Source organism: Mytilus californianus, unplaced genomic scaffold, assembly GCF_021869535.1.
Source record: "Mytilus californianus isolate M0D057914Y unplaced genomic scaffold, xbMytCali1.0.p SCAF_3, whole genome shotgun sequence".
NCBI classification, from domain to species: Eukaryota; Metazoa; Mollusca; class Bivalvia; order Mytilida; family Mytilidae; genus Mytilus; species Mytilus californianus.
In genome coordinates, this window is record NW_026262679.1 from 2,570,890 (window position 1) to 2,589,817 (window position 18,928).

At 31.9% G+C, this 18,928-nt stretch overlaps 1 protein-coding gene across 7 annotated transcripts in view; it reads left to right on the forward strand.

Annotated features, from left to right (window-relative positions):
- The window catches only part of LOC127733840 (myocyte-specific enhancer factor 2C-like), a 93,191-nt gene extending 79,296 nt beyond the window's left edge, over positions 1-13,895 (forward strand). For all 7 annotated transcript variants that reach the window (XM_052243244.1, XM_052243245.1, XM_052243246.1 and 4 more), the window contains 6 exons: positions 378-521; positions 4,189-4,378; positions 6,191-6,372; positions 6,811-6,922; positions 9,754-9,904; positions 10,329-13,895. In XM_052243244.1, the coding sequence (XP_052099204.1) occupies positions 378-521; positions 4,189-4,378; positions 6,191-6,372; positions 6,811-6,922; positions 9,754-9,904; positions 10,329-10,626 (1,077 nt within the window). In that variant the 3' untranslated portion in view covers positions 10,627-13,895. The remainder of the gene's footprint in view (positions 1-377; positions 522-4,188; positions 4,379-6,190; positions 6,373-6,810; positions 6,923-9,753; positions 9,905-10,328) is intronic.
- The last annotated feature ends 5,033 nt before the right edge of the window (positions 13,896-18,928 follow it).

Below are 18,928 nucleotides of genomic sequence, written 5' to 3' on the forward strand. Positions count from 1 at the left end.
GCAAAAATAAACCATTTTACAGTATTTAATTAATTCTGACTGAGCGTCACCATCTTAGTACATATATAATTTAGTCACAAGTCCAAACAGTCGTCTGACTGAGTACATATATATATACATTGTCAGCTGCTGTATACTTATTGACTGACTGTTTTTGTCTAGATTTTATATTAAACACAGTAGAGCAGATATGAACAGCAAGAAATCACCTGCAAGCCAGAGAAATTTCAGTCCTAAGCAGATTTATGATGCAATTTAACATCTATACACTTCACAAGTAATTTATTTCTGAAATAACTCATCTCTCTTCCTTTAACAGACTTAGCTAGCTATTTTTGACATTGTGCTAAATTAACTTTGTACTTTTATTATTTCAGACCTTAACAAAAAAAGAAAATAAAGGGTGTGAAAGTCCGGAACCAGATATGGATCCATACGGAAATTCATTAACACCGGATGAGAAATATTCCAGATTAAATGAGGAATATCAGAGAGCAATCCAGCATCAAAATTCTATGAGAGTAAGTGTATATATAAAAGGTGCCATTAATTAGATATAAATCCTATTACTACCTTGTCATCGATATTAATGTTGTCGATTGACGTCAGTACCACAGAAACGAGACTAAATGCTTCCTGATCAGCGTTCTGCTATGGATACAAATTTTTTTTAAATGTTGGCACCGCAAATTCCTGTGTGGTCTTCCATTATTTAATTAATAATGGGAATTTTGTTGTATAATCGAAGAATGAATTGATTATTTATGTTATGTAGGAGTTCTGTATTATTGTGATTATATCATTAATTAGAAAAAGTAAACATTGTCCAATTTATGAGAATATCTGATACTCAAGTAAAAGTTGATACAGGGTAAATGTCAGGGCGACAACAACCTAACAATGCCAGATTATCAAAAATCAGAAGTAAGCCTTCAAAAAAAAAATTGAGGTAAGCTAAACTGCCCATTATTCAAACTAGGAAAGCTTAATTGCCCATTATTCTAACTAGGAAAGCTTGATTGCTCATTATTCTAACTAGGAAAGCTAATCTGCCCCTTTTTGCTAACTAGGAAAGGTTAATTTCCCATTATTCTAACTAGGAAAGCTAAACTACCCATTATTCTAACTAGGAAAGCTTAATTGCCCATTATTCTAACTAGGAAAGCTAAACTGCCCATTATTCTAACTAGGAAAGCTTAATTGCACATTATTCTAACTAGGAAAGCTAAACTACCCATTATTTTAACTAGGAAAGCTAAACTGCCCATTGTTCTAACTAGGAAAGCTTAATTGCCCATTATTGTAACTAGGAAAGCTAAACTGCCCATTATTGTAACTTGGAAAGCTTAATTGCCCATTATTCTAACTAGGATAGCTAAACTACACATTATTCTAACTAGGAAATCTAGACTGCACATTATTCTAACTTAGAAAGCTTAACTATCCATTATTCTAACTCAGAAAGTTAGACTGCACATTATTCTAACTAGGAAAGCTAAACTGCCATTCTTCTAACTAGGAAAGCTTAATTGCCCATTATTCTAACTAGGAAAGCTAAACTGCCATTCTTCTAACTAGGAAAGCTTAATTGCCCATTATTCTAACTAGGAAAGCTTAATTGCTCATTATTCTAACTAGGAAAGCTAATCTGTCCCTTTTTTCTAACTAGGAAAGGTTAATTTCCCATTATTCTAACTAGGAAAGCTAAACTACCCATTATTCTAACTAGGAAAGCTAAACTGCCCATTATTCTAACTAGGAAAGCTTAATTGCCCATTATTCTAACTAGGAAAGCTAAACTGCTCATTATTGTAACTTGGAAAGCTTCATTGCCCACTATTCTAACTAGGAAAGCTAAACTACCCATTATTCTAACAAGGAAAGCTAAACTGCCCATTATTCTAACTAGGAAAGCTGATGAATTGCCTATTATTCTAACTAGGAAAGCTAAACTGCCCATTATTGTAACTTGGAAAGCTAGACTGCCCATTATTGTAACTTGGAAAGCTAGACTGCCCATTATTGTAACTAGGATAGCTAGACTGCCCATTATTCTAACTTCGAAAGCTAGACTGCCCATTATTGTAACTTGGAAAGCTAGACTGCCCATTATTCTAACTAGGATAGCTAGACTGCCCATTATTCTAACTAGGAAAGCTAGACTGCCCATTATTATCTGGGAAAGCTAGACTGCCCTTTATTCTAACAACAAACAAGTAATGCATGAGTTAAACAGAGTTTACCAAAGATCCCAAAAATAGACAAAATGATGAAGAGACCACAGGCTAGACATCTTACTTTTGACAGTTGCATTGTCAAACTAGATTTATATTAGTTAAAACTCTATTACTTTAAACATATGGCATGGTAAAACCAGATTTTGCAAAAAAAGGAGAGTGAGTTTATAAATATGAATTAAACTGACACTAATTGTTAATTAAAGACTGATTTAAAGCCAACATTTGGAGGGATACTTGTAAAAAGTCTATACATTTGTCATATATGTAGCTCCATAAGGGGAGCCAGGCCTCCTGCCCCCTAAGTCTGCCTCTGTTCACTGTACAGTAATATAAACTTTTCTACTTTTGCAGCTGTTTAATTCAGGTTAAATTTTAAAACATATCCTAAGAAGTTGCATTTATTATGTACTGTTATATTTATTACTTCAACAGACATACATATATTTCTTGGTTACTCTACCATTGAGCTATTTACTGGTACTATGCCTTTGACAAACTTTTCTATAGCTAATTGTTTGCTTGTAAAATTGATTAATTTTCTCAGCTTATCAGTTTATTAAGTTAATTATAGTATATTGAAAACACCAATTCAAATTTTGCATTAAAGCCACCTAAAATTATTAAAAGTTAAAATGCATCAATTAAGTATTATAATAGATTAGGTGTAATCTTGACAGCTGATTTTCTTTACATTATTTAGACGACTCAGTCCTTAAAGATGACAAATTGAGCCCAGCCAATGTTGATTTAGATGTAGAAAATTAAATAAACTTTTAATCCAAGTAAAGTACAACACCTCTTCCATACAATTTCACCATTAGGGATGGTCGACTATAAACTAGTATATAAGCGTACCCTAACAACACTTTTTCCAGTCACATTTTCACTGTTATAACTAGTGTTTTATATCACATCAAACAAACAGTAAAATGGTCCTAAATTTGGCTTGTTAAAAAAACTCATCAAATAGTTAAATTATTAGAGGTATGACAGATTTTGTCTTTTGAACATCCTTGAACGTTCAGTTACAATTTATATACTAGTATAAGATTTTATTATTACCAATATGACATTTGATTAGTAAAGTTATTGCATAGAAATATTACGTTTCAGAAATTGAAGTGTTAGTCACTTTTTTACGAATCACAAAATTCCGATCAAACTTACACTAGGAGACATCTTGAACTTGTAGTGAGGTGTTAGCATTAGCTTCATGGTCAAAGCCAAATGTGACTTTTAGATTAAGATTGATTGATTGTTGTTTGCTAAATGTCCAGGTGCAGATATTCCAGGCATGGTCAGGACAATTTACCTTGAGATATCTAACAATTATCTTGATGTGCCCTGTGGTTGCCGTAATATTTGTTATTATTAATTGGCTTATTTTTGCTCAAAACAATATAAATAAAAGGAGGTGTTGGGTTATTGAGTCAACATCCTACAATACAATAAAACTAAAATGTTTTACGACTGTAGCACATTTAGACCAAGATAACCATTTCTGGCATCATCTTCATCAGATTGTAACAAAAATCATGCTGTTGATAAGTTGTTGGATTTCATTTTCAGGAAGGGATTTCTAAACTAATGGATTTTTTCCACTTTCAAATTGACATGGATTACTGTTGTGAAGAATACAACACCCACTCTTTATTAAGATATAAGTTTGGTTTAATACCTGAAGGATTTCTTTCTCAGTAACTGCATCAATCTTGCACGTTATAGGGAAATAAAAGAATGAAAAAAATTTAATTTACAGGAGGTAATCTATAGATTATAAGTATGATTTATAAGAATTCATTTTATTTTCATGACATATTCAATATGATTGAGGCAGTTTCAAATGTTTAATCAACATACAGCAATTTGTTTTTATCTATGCTCATAGAGTTGATATCCAGTATGTAGGCATTTTCAATTGTTTTAATTATCAGTTTATATTTTTCAGCACAATTTGAGTCCATATCCTAATCAATTGCCTCCACCTGGAGTTCCCTCCCCTGGAATGCAAATGCACAACTCTCCTTACATGAGCCAGTCTTTACATCATGGAATGTCACCAAACCCAACTATCAGTAGTCCAGGGTTATTACAGCCACCTGTTCATCCAAGTGTTAGTCCTAGGCCAAATTCTACAGGTAAGTAGTCCTAAATAAACAGTAGTAGTCCAGGGTTATTACAGCCACCTGTTCATCCAAGTGTTAGTCCTAGGCCAAATTCTACACGTTAGGGGTCCTAAATAAACATTAGTAGTCCAGGGTTATTACAGCCACCTGTTCATCCAAATGTTAGTCCTAGGCCAAATTCTACAGGTAAGTAGTCCTAAATAAACATTAGTAGTCTAGGGTTATTTCAGCCACCTGGTCATCCAAGTGTTAGTCCTAGGCCAAATTCTACAGGTAAGTAGTCCTAAATAAACATTAGTAGTCCAGGGTTATTACAGCCACCTGTTCATCCGAGTGTTAGTCCTAGGCCAAATTCTACAGGTAAGTAGTCCTAAATAAACATTAGTAGTCCAGGGTTATTACAGCCACCTGTTCATCCAAGTGTTAGTCCTAGGCCAAATTCTACAGGTAAGTAGTCCTAAATAAACATTAGTAGTCCAGGGTTATTACAGCCACCTGTTCATCCAAGTGTTAGTCCTAGGCCAAATTCTACAGGTAAGTAGTCCTAAATAAACATTAGTAGTCCAGGGTTATTACAGCCACCTGGTCATCCAAGTGTTAGTCCTAGGCCAAATTCTACAGGTAAGTAGTCCTAAATAAACATTAGTAGTCCAGGGTTATTACAGCCACCTGTTCATCCAAGTGTTAGTCCTAGGCCAAATTCTACAGGTAAGTAGTCCTAAATAAACATCAGTAGTCCAGGGTTATTACAGCCACCTGTTCATCCAAGTGTTAGTCCTAGGCCAAATTCTACAGGTAAGTAGTCCTAAATAAACATCAGTAGTCCAGGGTTATTACAGCCACCTGTTCATCCAAGTGTTAGTCCTAGGCCAAATTCTACAGGTAAGTAGTCCTAAATAAACATCAGTAGTCCAGGGTTATTACAGCCACCTGTTCATCCAAGTGTTAGTCCTAGGCCAAATTCTACAGGTAAGTAGTCCTAAATAAACATTAGTAGTCCAGGGTTGTTTCAGACACCATTTCATCCTAGTTCATTTTTCCTCAACCTAATAGAGAACTCTAAATGAAGGCAATTTACTCTTTACTGAACAATTTCTTAAATAACATCTAGGCATAAGAAAATGAAAGGATATGGAGTAAATGTACATGGGACAAAATCGCTGTTATTCGTTTATTCTTGTTCTTCATCTTGACAGTTGATGTAGGGTATTCAACAATGAACGAATTATTCATACCCTACAACAAGGTCAAGACGGCCCCTATTATGAATTAACATAATTAATAGTGGTACTCCATACTGATTATTTTACCATGAGTTGAATTTCTTAAAATATAAACAAACATACAAACAAATACCTCCTCACTACATTGACATAATACTCATACTGTATGATTGTTTTACCATGAGGTCTACTTTAAAAAATAAACAAATTAGAAAAATATTCATATAGAATCACGATGATATACACAATAACCTTTTCTGCATACAATATAATACAATATTTATTAATTTAAGGAAACTGGATAATCCACTATCCACCGTTTTTGTGTGATTTTCATGATATGACCAATAATTAGTTTTACAAGCTATTTGTATGTAGATAATGGTTGCATAGAAATGATCAACATCAGACCAAACGTTATAACTTCAGAAATAGGTGCAGACTAAATTTATAAGGTAGATGTAGTGAAAATAAACAAATGTATTAAGACTGAGTGTTTTACTTCTATTGACCTAGAATGTTGAACCGTTATTACTCGATAGAGGTCAGAAATATTTTTGTCTTGCAGAGAAATGAATAAACATAGACAATTGTTTTGTAGGTAACATGGTAGATTTAACAGGAGCTTCCCAACCCAATGGATACTCACACAGGGTTTCCCCATGTCCTTCTCCTGGTGCCATGGTCAACAAAGGACTTTCACGACAATCTCCGCCATCACGGCAGCATAATATGAGACCAATGATGCCCAACTCTAGAGCTAACATGTTGAGTCCTGATCCAGTAAGTAATCAGTTTCTGTGGATGATAATGGAAGTTCATATATTTTAACTTAACGTATTTTTTTGAACTTGATCAAGATAGCTGCACTTTAAAAAGAGCACATAATTACTTATCATCTGTTATGAGATAACTAAAAAAAGATACTGTTGGTGAAATTCAAAATTCTCCTTCTGTTGAAGGTTGATAACTTGATTGATTGATTGTTGTGTGATAAATGTCCTTCAGTGATAAGGTCATTATGATGGTACATCCATGAAATAGGCACCAACAGCCTAAATGAAGAAAAATTAAGTTACTGATGCAACAACAAAACAAGGTGTTATATAATTTAGTTTTCAAAAATAGAACTTTGCCAATGAATCTGCTAACATTTACTGTAATAACAAACTACCATTAATGTAATTAGCTCATGTTTTGATTTTTTTTTTTGCTTTTCAGACACAATCAAGGTCTACAAATTCTTCTCTCCTGACTCCAGCAGTGTCACTTACAAGCCCTAGTAACCATATTACAAACTATCCGTCCCCATTGCCTACTTCATATCATTCAAGTAAGTATTCATAAAGTAAGGGGAGATAACACAGTCAATTTATCAAAAGTCCTACCATTTCTTACTAAAGGCAAGTGTAAATTTGAATAAGCATGCTTAGTTATTTGTCATGCCTAGCCATGGTGGATGATGATTCAACAATTGTCAAGTTTTCTGGTGAAGTAAGTTTGATAGGAACTACCTATTTGTGATACAATACAATACAATATTTTTTATTTTTCCAAATTAAAGGGCCCATTAAGAGCATAACATTAATAACAACATGACATAAACATTACAGAGTGATTAAAGAAACATTATATAATAGTTCAAATGCATGAGGAAACGGTCAGTGGTCAAGGGGAGATAATTTTGCTATCTATTTAACTAATTTTCTGATTTTCTAAGTTGCAGGCCTTTATCAAGGTATGCACATAAAACAGATAAAAAACTGCTATCTTCATTACTCATGATCCATGTAAGAAGATCATTTCTGTTTAAATTAACTAAACTGGGGTATTTTTTTATATAATCAGTCATATCTCTTCTGAGGTTATTGTAAAGAGGGCATTCCAGAAGAAAGTGCATTTCATTTTCAATAGAATTTGAATTACAATATAAACATATCCTCTTATGTCGAGGTAATATTTCATATTTACCACATACATTGATAAAACGTTCATGTCTGCCAGTTTCAATTCTTAAACAGTGATTGCTGAGTCTGTATTTTGTTAACAAATGTTTTTGGGGGTGCTTTAAATCTAAATAATTTTCATAGTCAAATGACCTCTTGAATGAAAAATAAGTGTCCAATTTGCCTTGATTCTGTAAATAAAAATCTTGCATTTTCTCCCAATCATTTTGAAAATTTAATTTGAGCTGTTTTTTTCAGTAAATTTTTATAAATTTATTTTTGCCTAAATTTTGATAGATCATTGATATTTTTTATAGAGTTGCATTAATATTAGTACATATCAGTTTGACAACTATTTAGAGGCCCTGCTTCCTAAGTCACAGTCCAGTGACTTTGAATTAATTAGCAATTTTCAATGTTAAGTTTTCTGCTTAAATCAGTTTGATAGGAACTACTTGTGAAAGATCAATGATATTTTCTATAAAGTTGCATTAATATAAGTACATATCACTTTGTCTGGGATAAACATGTACCCATTATCCTCAAATATCAATGCACCAAATAATCCCCAAAGAACTATACACCAAATAATCCTCAAAGAACTATACACCAAACAATCCTCAAAGAACAAAACACCAAATAAAAAACATTGTCTATAGGCCTAGATATAGTGTCAATCTACTAGATCATTTAAAATTTGCCATAAATTATTTGCCAAAAGAAGGGCCCTAGAATTGTAACAATTGAAACAAGGAAGTAATAATAAAGTTTGTATTACTCTCTTGAAATAATAGTATAAGTTTAAACAAAAACTTGATGCATCAATAACCACTGACAATTACAACAGATATCAATACCTTATCATTACATATGAATAACAATTGTTCATGCAAGAGTAAGTCTTTTTAATTAATTATTTACATAATGTGTAGAACAGGAATAATTTTACACTAAAAGTGCTAAATTATTAACATAAATTTCATTCTACACAAGTTTGAATTTCTATGGTATGTCTCATGTTGTTAATGCTACAATGGACATATTTACGTTACACTTTGTCAGTCAGAAAATCACATTAGTGAGCCATATGGACGTGGATATCTATTTGCAAACAATTGTCACATGTCAAAATAATGGTGGTGTTAATCACTTTTGCTTTATGACAACATATATTATTGTAAATAATTGTCTCCATAATAAACCACATTAGATGTTAGTTACATAATTTTATCACTTTTCTGCTGTATTTAATGAAAATTGTGTGACCATTCTGTACTTAATGCTTGGCTTAATTTGTTGTTTTACAAGGTCCTTGAGCAAGTTACACTTGTATTTAAAACTTGCAATTTTGCATTTGTTTTATCTTCACTCATTCATGAGCCAAAAGTTTGTACACAGTGGGATTTAAGTTTCTTATTCCAATGTCATGGTATATGATGGGAGGAAAACACATTTCGTAAAATTTAATTGTTTTTTAAAGGGCATTTTGCAGTGATCTTATGGTGTTTATATATCTCAACTTGTTCGATTCGCTCGAGTATGTAACAACGTATTTGATTTAAAAAAAATCTCTGTATTACTGAAAAATTATTACACCAGGGTTTTCGATATCACAAACTAGTCAAAACATTTACTAAATTTTATCATCAGTACAAGGACATTATTCGTAAATATAGATCAACATGCAGACATCTTATACGTTCAGGTATTTCACATCCAATTTTTATGGTAATATTCTTTACAAAGCACAAGAATGTCGGCATTCACCTCAAAATCTAACCAAACCTTTAAACAGACTTATTCAGAAGGGATATAGTTACGATACTGTTGTCAGGTCATTGCAGATGGCATATTTTGGTATCTTTGGTCGGGTTGTTGTCTCTTTGACATATTCCCCATTTCCATTCTCAATTTTATGATGTTGGAAATATCTCCCATTATAAGTGTTAATGAAATATAACATCCAGGATATAAAATGTAAATAACAAAACAAGTATATTTAAAAAAGGAAATAAAATGAAAACAGAAGTAAAATATAAAACTCGCAAACTATCATGAAAGTATTTTGATGCTTTGATCCTATATCCATTTAGTCCTTCAATATGATGCCTGCTGTTATAAAACTAAAAAAAAAAAACAGTTTTACCAAAGCTAAGTTTGTTTACTTTATGTCTCTGTTATTTTATGGCACTGTTTTTTATTGTATATGGTCTTTCAGATGATTTTGCCTTGAATAACAACACTATAGATATGAATAGTAACATGCCAAACTACTCACAACAATGGAGCGGTGGATCACTCACCTCAGGGATACCTCCTGGAGGTAATGGGCCTGGAAGTATCAGTGGTTTTCATCCAGCTTTACACTCGTAAGTATTCTTACCTCTTGTGGTATGAACCCTCGTTACATCAGTGGTTCTCATCCAGCTTAAAACTTGTAACTATTCTTACCTCTAATCAATCAATATATGATACATATGTTTAAATGCTTAACAAGAAAACTAATGGTCTGATTTATGTACAAAACAATAATCAAACGACAAATCTAAAACACAGCAACAATTATAACCACCAAATTACAGGCTCCTGACTTTTGAAATGCACCTTTATTTTCATCAATTTTTTTCTGTTATTTGTATTATTTATCTAACTGAATTCCATCTATAAGCAACAACAAGTTCACCTTTATTCTCTTGATGACATTGTTTACCACCTTTTGCTATCAAATTTATAATTGAATGTTTTACATTTCACTACAACCCTTTATTTGAACTTTTAACCTTTCTATTGCAGGACCAGTGGACACGGAGGAGGCAGTATATCGCCTCTAAATGTTAATACGATGAATCATCATAATATATCTATGAATATAAAAAGCGAACCATTATCTCCACCTCGAGACTCGACTACTCCATCGAATCATCATACGTTAAGACCTCCGTCAACAGGCCAAAATCATCTTTCTCCTGGTCATATCAACCACTCACATAGTAACAATTCATCGCCCACAGGCATATCACATTCGTTAGACTATGATGGACCTATGTTAAAACGGCCTCGTATTGATCACGGCGGCCCGTGGGCTACCTAGAACATGTATTATAGCTGAGTTATATAAGTAGTCATATAAACTGTTCTTTGTTAAATATTATGTAATTGTTGCCATGGTGTTGACCTTTTTTAAATTTGACCCCAAGCTTCACTGTGACATTGAGATTTTTACCTCAGCTGTGCTATTTAATGTTACCATGGTTTTCACACTGTGTATGTGCCTTTTAAATGGAGATAACTATTTTGCTGTACATATATATATTTTATCACTGTTACTCTCAATTCACATGTTTGTACGTCAAATTTGTTATTGTTTATTTATGTATCACATGTTCATACATAAGTGTGAATGAGATAGAAGTGACAATGTGATTCTACATATTCTCTGTCTATGCCAGAGAAATTTATCATATTATTTGAAAGGAATATCATAAAACTTACACTGAAAGAACTTACAAGGAAGCTAACCATTTTTTTAGCAATTTGGAACCAAGTAGTTGTCTCCCCTTATATGAATTTTCCTGTTCCAGTGATGCAAAACAAACTTTTTTGTAGTATAAAAATTAACTTAATAAAAAAGCATTTTAAAAGGACAGATTTAGTGGTTATGAATTTGAAAATGAAAAATCTTTTTATTCTTTTGATTATCCTCCTGTTACACAAAATGATCTAAAGAATTATGTAGGCAGCATGTAAATGTGATAGTATCTCCAGCACCTGATATAAGGGCAATAATCACTCTCTACAAGATTCCTAAAATTTAATTTACAAAGTCTTTATAAGTATCATATTGGTTTTAGTTTTATGTGAAAAATTGAAACTATTCCTAGTTAATAAAAAAAAATAGGAAAATTAGGTACTAAAAATGGTTAAGATGTACAGTATTTATATTTTATACATTTTGATGTTGCTCTCATATTTTGAATTGTGTGAACGATGATGCCGGTGTTAATTCTTTTAATAAATTGTGTTAAAAAATAAGTGAATACATTTTATAGGGCACTCGTAAGATCTAATTAAGTTTATTTTGTTTTTGTTTTTTTTGTTTGAAAAAATCTTATTAAGGCTATTCCAGAAATGTTTGTGTGTTTGAAGACAATTCAGTAGACATTTTATGTGTGTGGTTGTTTTTATAAATATGCCTGAAGAGGTAATGATGTAATCCTTTATTAAAAAATTGAATTAAAATTAAAATTAAAAATGACTTCTGACCTCTGACCTACATTTATTTCTATAATAGCCCTTAATTTTCTCTTTTGCACATTAATTGAAACAGTGTCCCAAAAAAATGTGTTAAGAATCAGATTTATTTGCTTGATGCTATACCTTATAGTGCTTTTATTGATTCTGAGTTGTTATTATATATTTTGTTGTTTATTTATTGTCTCTGTGTTGTTTATGTTGACTATTATTTCTATATTGTTGACTTTTGTACTTTTGAATTTCCATCATAACATACATGACGCCAAGAGTCTGAAAAAAATTTCACCTGAATTTGGTAATTTTTCAAATCCTAACACATGTTATTTATAATTAAAGCATGAATTTTAGAGTATTATTGATGATTTCAGATTACCCAATACATTATCTTTATCTTACTGACAGCTTGCCAGTTTCAAATCGTTTAAACATCACAGTAAACAGCCTAGAAAAGGCAACACATTTTGATAATGTACAAATTTCAGTCTTACCGTCAAACTTTTCTAGACTCGTGTATGGCATCCCATGAAAACACTTCCATGAACATTTGTATTCTTATAAAAATCAAAACACATACAAAATTATGAAATTTTTGTTCCTTGGGGTGCTTCATGAAACACAATACATGTTCAATATCTTTAAGAATTCTTTTTTAGTACACAGAATATTTGTGCTTCAGATTTATGTGTATTCTCAAATGTTAAACTTGAAGTGTTTTATAATTTTTTCTACACATGAAATGTTTGTGATGAATATAACAAGATCTGTATTTCTGCTTCTTATTGAAGCAAGATTTCTATATTTGTGAAGAACTACAGTTGTAGTTATTTTGTGCTTTTTAGTTAATGACATAGAAAAATAATGAATGTGTGAGACATGTATGGACTCGTGTTTGCATTTCCAAATAGATTTTATCATTATGTGCCTCTTAAACTTGCTTCTACCACTCATTATTTTAAAGTGCTATTTAGTACTGTACAGTAGAGATGATTTGTCCTCTTTACCATCATTACATTAATGTTTGATTATGTTTTACTTATCATAGAACTCCTGACAAATTTTGAATTTCCGTAAAAGTAGATTTTGAATCATTATTTAAGGTAGATTTGCAATCCCTTATCACGAATAATTTCATGATAAAGCACTTTGCATGATTAATCGGTAAACAGTGAATACTGCCTCATTTCTTTTGTGGGGGGACTTCAAATTTGATTCACAAAAATTATGAAGTAGAAATTGTTGACAGAATATTACCTCAGGGAAATGTTACGTTGATAAATTCATGTGCCTAAATGTTTGGTTTCTACAGGAGTCATTCAAATATTATATTGATTGTGCCTCAATGAGTTCTGGAAAGGTTGCAAATTATAGTCATTGAATATCATAAAAACCAAATTGAGGCAGTGTACTTTATTATTGTTAAATCAAATCTCAAGGCAGTGTGCATTCATACAGTTGCTTAATTTCTCTGAGTTATATTAACTTAAATTTGATTGAGTTTTAATGATTGGATGGCTTGTACAGTTACTTAAAAATGTATTGTATATAAAGATTTCTTCAGTCTCGTTTTGATGTGACAGTTGCAAAAATTTCAAATTTTCAGTTTATTTAATGATTGTTGTCTTCAAGTATTATAAAAGATATATGTAAAATTCCCAAGTCTGAGTATACTTCTTAACAACATAAGCATTACTTAACCTAGACCATAAGGGCATCAGGTGGAGTTTGAAATACACAATTTAATCTTCCATTAGGACTTGTAATGGAGTTCAAAATATTTTTCCACGAGGACATCTGCTGGAGTTTGAAATATATGAGATGTAAATTTCCGGTGTTAATGTTTGATCACTTCCCCCTTTTATACTTTTTCATTGTAAAATTAAGTATTGTTATCATGTAATTTATTGTAATATTAAAAAAAAAATACACATAATTATATACTTATACTGAAGGGTAGTGGTAGAGCTCCACAGAAAGAAGAAAACAAGACAACAGTGTATCAGAGGCTTTGTTTAGATTTCACACAAATGTAATGGTGCATACACAAAATGTCATCACAATGTAAATAATAACAAAAAAATTAAAAAATAAAGCTTATATTATTTGTCATTCTTAACATTTTATTTATGCCTTGTGAGTGATTTTTCTTTTTGAAGTTTTCAAAGTTATAGAAGGAAGATGGTTGATAAGTAAAATGTAAATTCAGAAATTTTTGTGATGTTTTTATTACTGCAAAAATAACAACAGGATAGGTATTGCAAAAATAAAAACTGTCATTAGAGTTTTAAAATTTTGATTGCATTATTTGAATAAAGTATTTCCTGAAATCATAATGTAATTAAATCTTGTATTTCCCCAATTGTAATAATAAATGAAGGTAAAAATTTCTGAATTTACAGTAAGTTACTAAGTAACATTTGTAGTAAAAGAGAGGTCATTGTAAGTTGAACCCTGTCAGATGTACATATACACTGATTCTATACAGTTAACCTATAACTAATGGTAACAGTACCTTGGAATCTATGGTAATCACAAAAACTTAACAATGAAATAAGGTCAAGGTCAGTTGAACCCTGTCAGATGTACATATACACTGATTCTATACAGTTAACCTATAACTAATGGTAACAGTACCTTGGAATCTATGGTAATCACAAAAACTTAACAATGAAATAAGGTCAAGGTCAGTTTAACCCTGTCAAATGTACAAATACACCATACAATGATTATATACAGTTAACCTGTAACTAACAGTAACAGTATCTTGGAATATGTGGTAATCACAAAAACTTAACAATGAAATAAGGTCAATGTCATTTGAATCAATTCAGACAGAAAAGTAAGCTTTAATTATTCAATACACCATATGTAGTTGACATGTTGCTTGTAGGATCTGAGAAACTGACCTAATAATGAAAGCAAAACCGTGACCAATAGAACGATAAAATAAGACCAAGGTCAGATGAACCATTTCAGTTTGACATGTGCTATTTACAACCATTTTAAATGTCAAATAACATTTTCTGAATATTTGCAGTATCTTATTTTGTAAAGCTTAACATTGATCACTGAACCACGAAGTAATGTCAAGGTCAGGTTATGCCATTGTCATTACATATGGTTTACTCCCACAGCTATCCGAAATTTAATGCCAAATCCACTTATAATGTTTTAAAACTTTAGATTTTTTCTGGATTTGATACCATATTAAAATAAGATGTGGTATGATAAACTAATGAAACAGCTATTCAAAACTGAACAATGATGTGTAAATAATCATCTATAGGTAACTAGTCTTCAACAATGAGGAAAACCCATACTGCATAGAACCTTTAAAAGGCCTTTGTGTGACAAATTGTAAGTAAACCACTGCTGATTTATTATAAAACAATATACTAACAAATTGCTTCGCTGAGCCTCCCCCCCCCCCCCCCCCCAAATTTTGTTTTTCAATTCCCCCTTTCCCTTTTTCCAAAAAAAATTCTTTCCCTCAAGATAAGGTCATAATCTCAATTCAATTTTCTAATGGAGTTTGCAACCATAATTACCCATTAAAATACATCATAAAAATTTTGCGGTCATTGTTTTGCGGTCGTTTATTGGTATCACGTAGGCATCGTCGTCCGATGACAGTTGGTTTCTGGACAATAACTTTAGTGTAACTAAATAGAAATCTATGAAATTTAAACACAAGGTTTATAACCACAAAAGGAAGGTTGGGATTGATTTTGGGGGTTATGGTCAGTAACTGAGTGAAAAACACTGCTTTAAAATTGTCCATTAACCAGGACAACGTGATACCAATATACGACCACAAAATTTTTTTGCTGTAGTATAAAAACAGATATGACAGACAGCAATCAAAGACAACCACATGTTTTTTCAGCATTTATTACGTTTTGTTCATTAGCATTTACTTTTAGACATTGTCTACAAGGTCATTTCAAAGACAGATGATCATATAATTTGGCTAGTTCTTCTCTATGAAGCAAACTGCCTGATTTACATATGATATTTTACTAAAATTATCATTTCTGGAAACCCTGTCCTACAAATTATCCCTATAAATAACAAGTTACTGCCACAGAAAAATCCGTTATTTGTACCAGTATATATACAGTAACACAGTTGAATCTAATGAATGCTGTTGAAGAAATTAAGTAACTACATTGTGCATCAAAGTCCAATGGGACAAAAGCAAGTCTCAACTCTTGTCGATCTGTTAGTATGTCCATCAGGTAAGTTTTTTACTCAGTTTTTTAAATGCCTGATCAATAAAGATAAGATATTTGGTAGAAGGTCATTAAGATATTTGGTAGGAGGTCATTAAGATATTTGGTAGAAGGTCATTAAAATATTTTGTAGAAGGTCATTAAGATATTTGGTAGGTCATTAAGATATTTGGTAGAAGGTCATTCAGATATTTGGTTGAAGGTCATTTCATAGGTAATTGTGGATCGTTTGACGTTTCATTCTGCTTTAAAGCTAATTCTGGAGAAGTTATGGCCCTTGGACATAAGAAATTGCATGAAATTATGTCATTTCCTTCTGTTATGTGTGAATAAATTGCTTAGATATTTGTTGTATGGTCATATCCTAAGAAGTAACAGATCCAGTTTGAATTTTGTTTCGGTTGAGAAATATTTGTGGAAGTTGTAACCTAGAATATAGAAAGTTGCTAAAAATTATCAGTTTTCCACTTTTTTGTGTAGTGCTTAAACCCAGATTAGATATATTTCGTATCTAGTCCTGTCGTAAGAAGTTACAGATAAGTTTGAGTTTTACTCCAGTTGTGTGATATTTGCAGAGTTATGGTCCTTGGACATAGAAAAAACTCCTTGAAAAGAAATAAAACCTTATGCTTGAGCCTGCATTTGCTAACAATATCCACATCTTGAAATAAAAATTCTGACCCAATTAATGATAAGATGGAAACTACAAACTACATCAGTAACAACTTAATGCTATGTAAAATTTTTCTGATATATGAAAATGACATGTGGACAAAGAAAGGTAACCCAAATTCCAAACATTTCTTAATGTACACATTTCAAAATTATAGCTATCTTTACCCCTTCAGTAATAACAAGCACTTTGATACATGTAGTTACTAACAGACTTTTGTCTTTTAGTCATGGTATGTCTGTTCCTTTTACTCCTGACTTTGGTTATCTTCCCCTCCTATCTTCTTACCTTTTAATGACCATCTGTCTGATCTTATCGTTTTTCGATGTTTCATTGATAATTCCCATTCCATTAAATATTTGAAGGTAGTTCTATATAAGTTTTGGAAGAAAACCCACTTGGTACTCCTACTATTAGGGGAGTGGAGACAAAACCATGCTTAACTCAGTATTTTTTTCGTTTGAAGAAGTTGGTTCATGTCTTAATCCTGTTTCAAGATATATATCATTAAACAGAATTATTCATATCCCCTACAAAGACAAGGAGACAGCTGATAACCCTGCCACATGTACCTGTTTAACATCAGGGTACTAATCAGTGGTTGTCTAATATAAAATATTCATGTTTTTTGTATCATGGGGTTGCTGTCTGATTGACAAATACCCAACATTTACTTTTATACACCAAGATGTTGTTAAATGAAATTGGATATTCTATCATGCTAATCAATAACAATATGGTCAAATTGCTGAAAGACCCTCCTCCTAAATTTTTGAAAACTTATCATTCTGCATTGACAATAATATCTTGGTGTAAGTTAGATACACCTATTCGGCCTAACACCCTCATAGATGTATCTTATACATACAAAATCTGCTTTCATCATACCTTTCAATAAAATGCTCCGCAGGGCGCAGCTTGATACGACCGCAGAGGTCGAACCCTGAACAGTTGGGGCAAGTATGGACACAACATTCAAGCTTGATACAGCTTTGCATTTGGATTGTGATTAAATATTTGACACAGCATAGGTTTCTGACACACAATGAATGTGGTCTAAGAACTTAAAAATTTTAAATTGGACATTCACCTATTATGGTCCAATATCCAAAATCTAAATACATGGTTAGATTCAGCATATCAAAGAACCCCAAGAATTCAATTTTTGATGAAATCAAACAAAGTTTAATTTTGGACCCTTTTGACCTCAATGTGGACAAAGTTGATAACGGGGCCCAAAAATCAAAAATCTAAATACATGGTTAGATTCAGCATATCAAAGAACCCCATATATTCAATTTTTGTTGAAATCAAACAAAGTTTAATTTTGGACCCCGATTTGGACCAACTTGAAAACTGGGCCCATAATCAAAAATCTAAATACATGTTTAGATTCAGCATATCAAAGAACCCTAAGAATTCAATTTTTGTTAAAATCAAACTAAGTTTAATTTTGGACCCTTTGGACCTTAATGTAGACCAATTTGAAAACAGAACCAAAAATTAAGAATCTAAATACACGGTTAGATTCGGCATATCAAAGAACCCCCAATAATTCAATTTTTGATGAAATCAAACAAAGTTTAATTTTGGACCCTTTGGACCTCAATGTGGACCAATTTAAAAACGGGGCCCAAAATCCAAAAACAAAATACACGTTTAGATTCAGCATATTAAAGAACCCCAAGAATTCAAGAAAAAACCCCATTGAAATTGGTCAAGAAATAAGCAATTTATACGAAGTATCTTCATTTGCACAATACTGTGCAATTAAATATTTCTTGCTATTGCGCAATACTGTACAATTGACAATTTCTTGCTATTGCGCAATATTGCGCTATTGGATATTTCTTGCTATTGCACAATACTGTGCAATTGAAGATTTCTTGCTATTGTGCAATACTGTGCAATTGAAGATTTCTTGCTATTGTGCAAAACTGTGCAATTGAAAATTTCTTGCTATTGCACAATACTTATTATATAATAATTTACACATCCTATTTGGTGTGTATCTCCTACTATATCATTATTATTTGCTTTTTAATATAAATCAGAAATAACCAACTTAAAATGGAAAATTTTAAAAGAAAAAAAAAAGGAAAAAAATAAAAAAAAGGAAAAAAAAAAAAATCCCCCCCCCAAAAATTTTTGAACCCCCTTATGATTCATCACCCCCAAACTCAATCCCAGCCTTCCCTTTGTGATATGGTACCTTGCAGTACAATTTCAGAGAGATC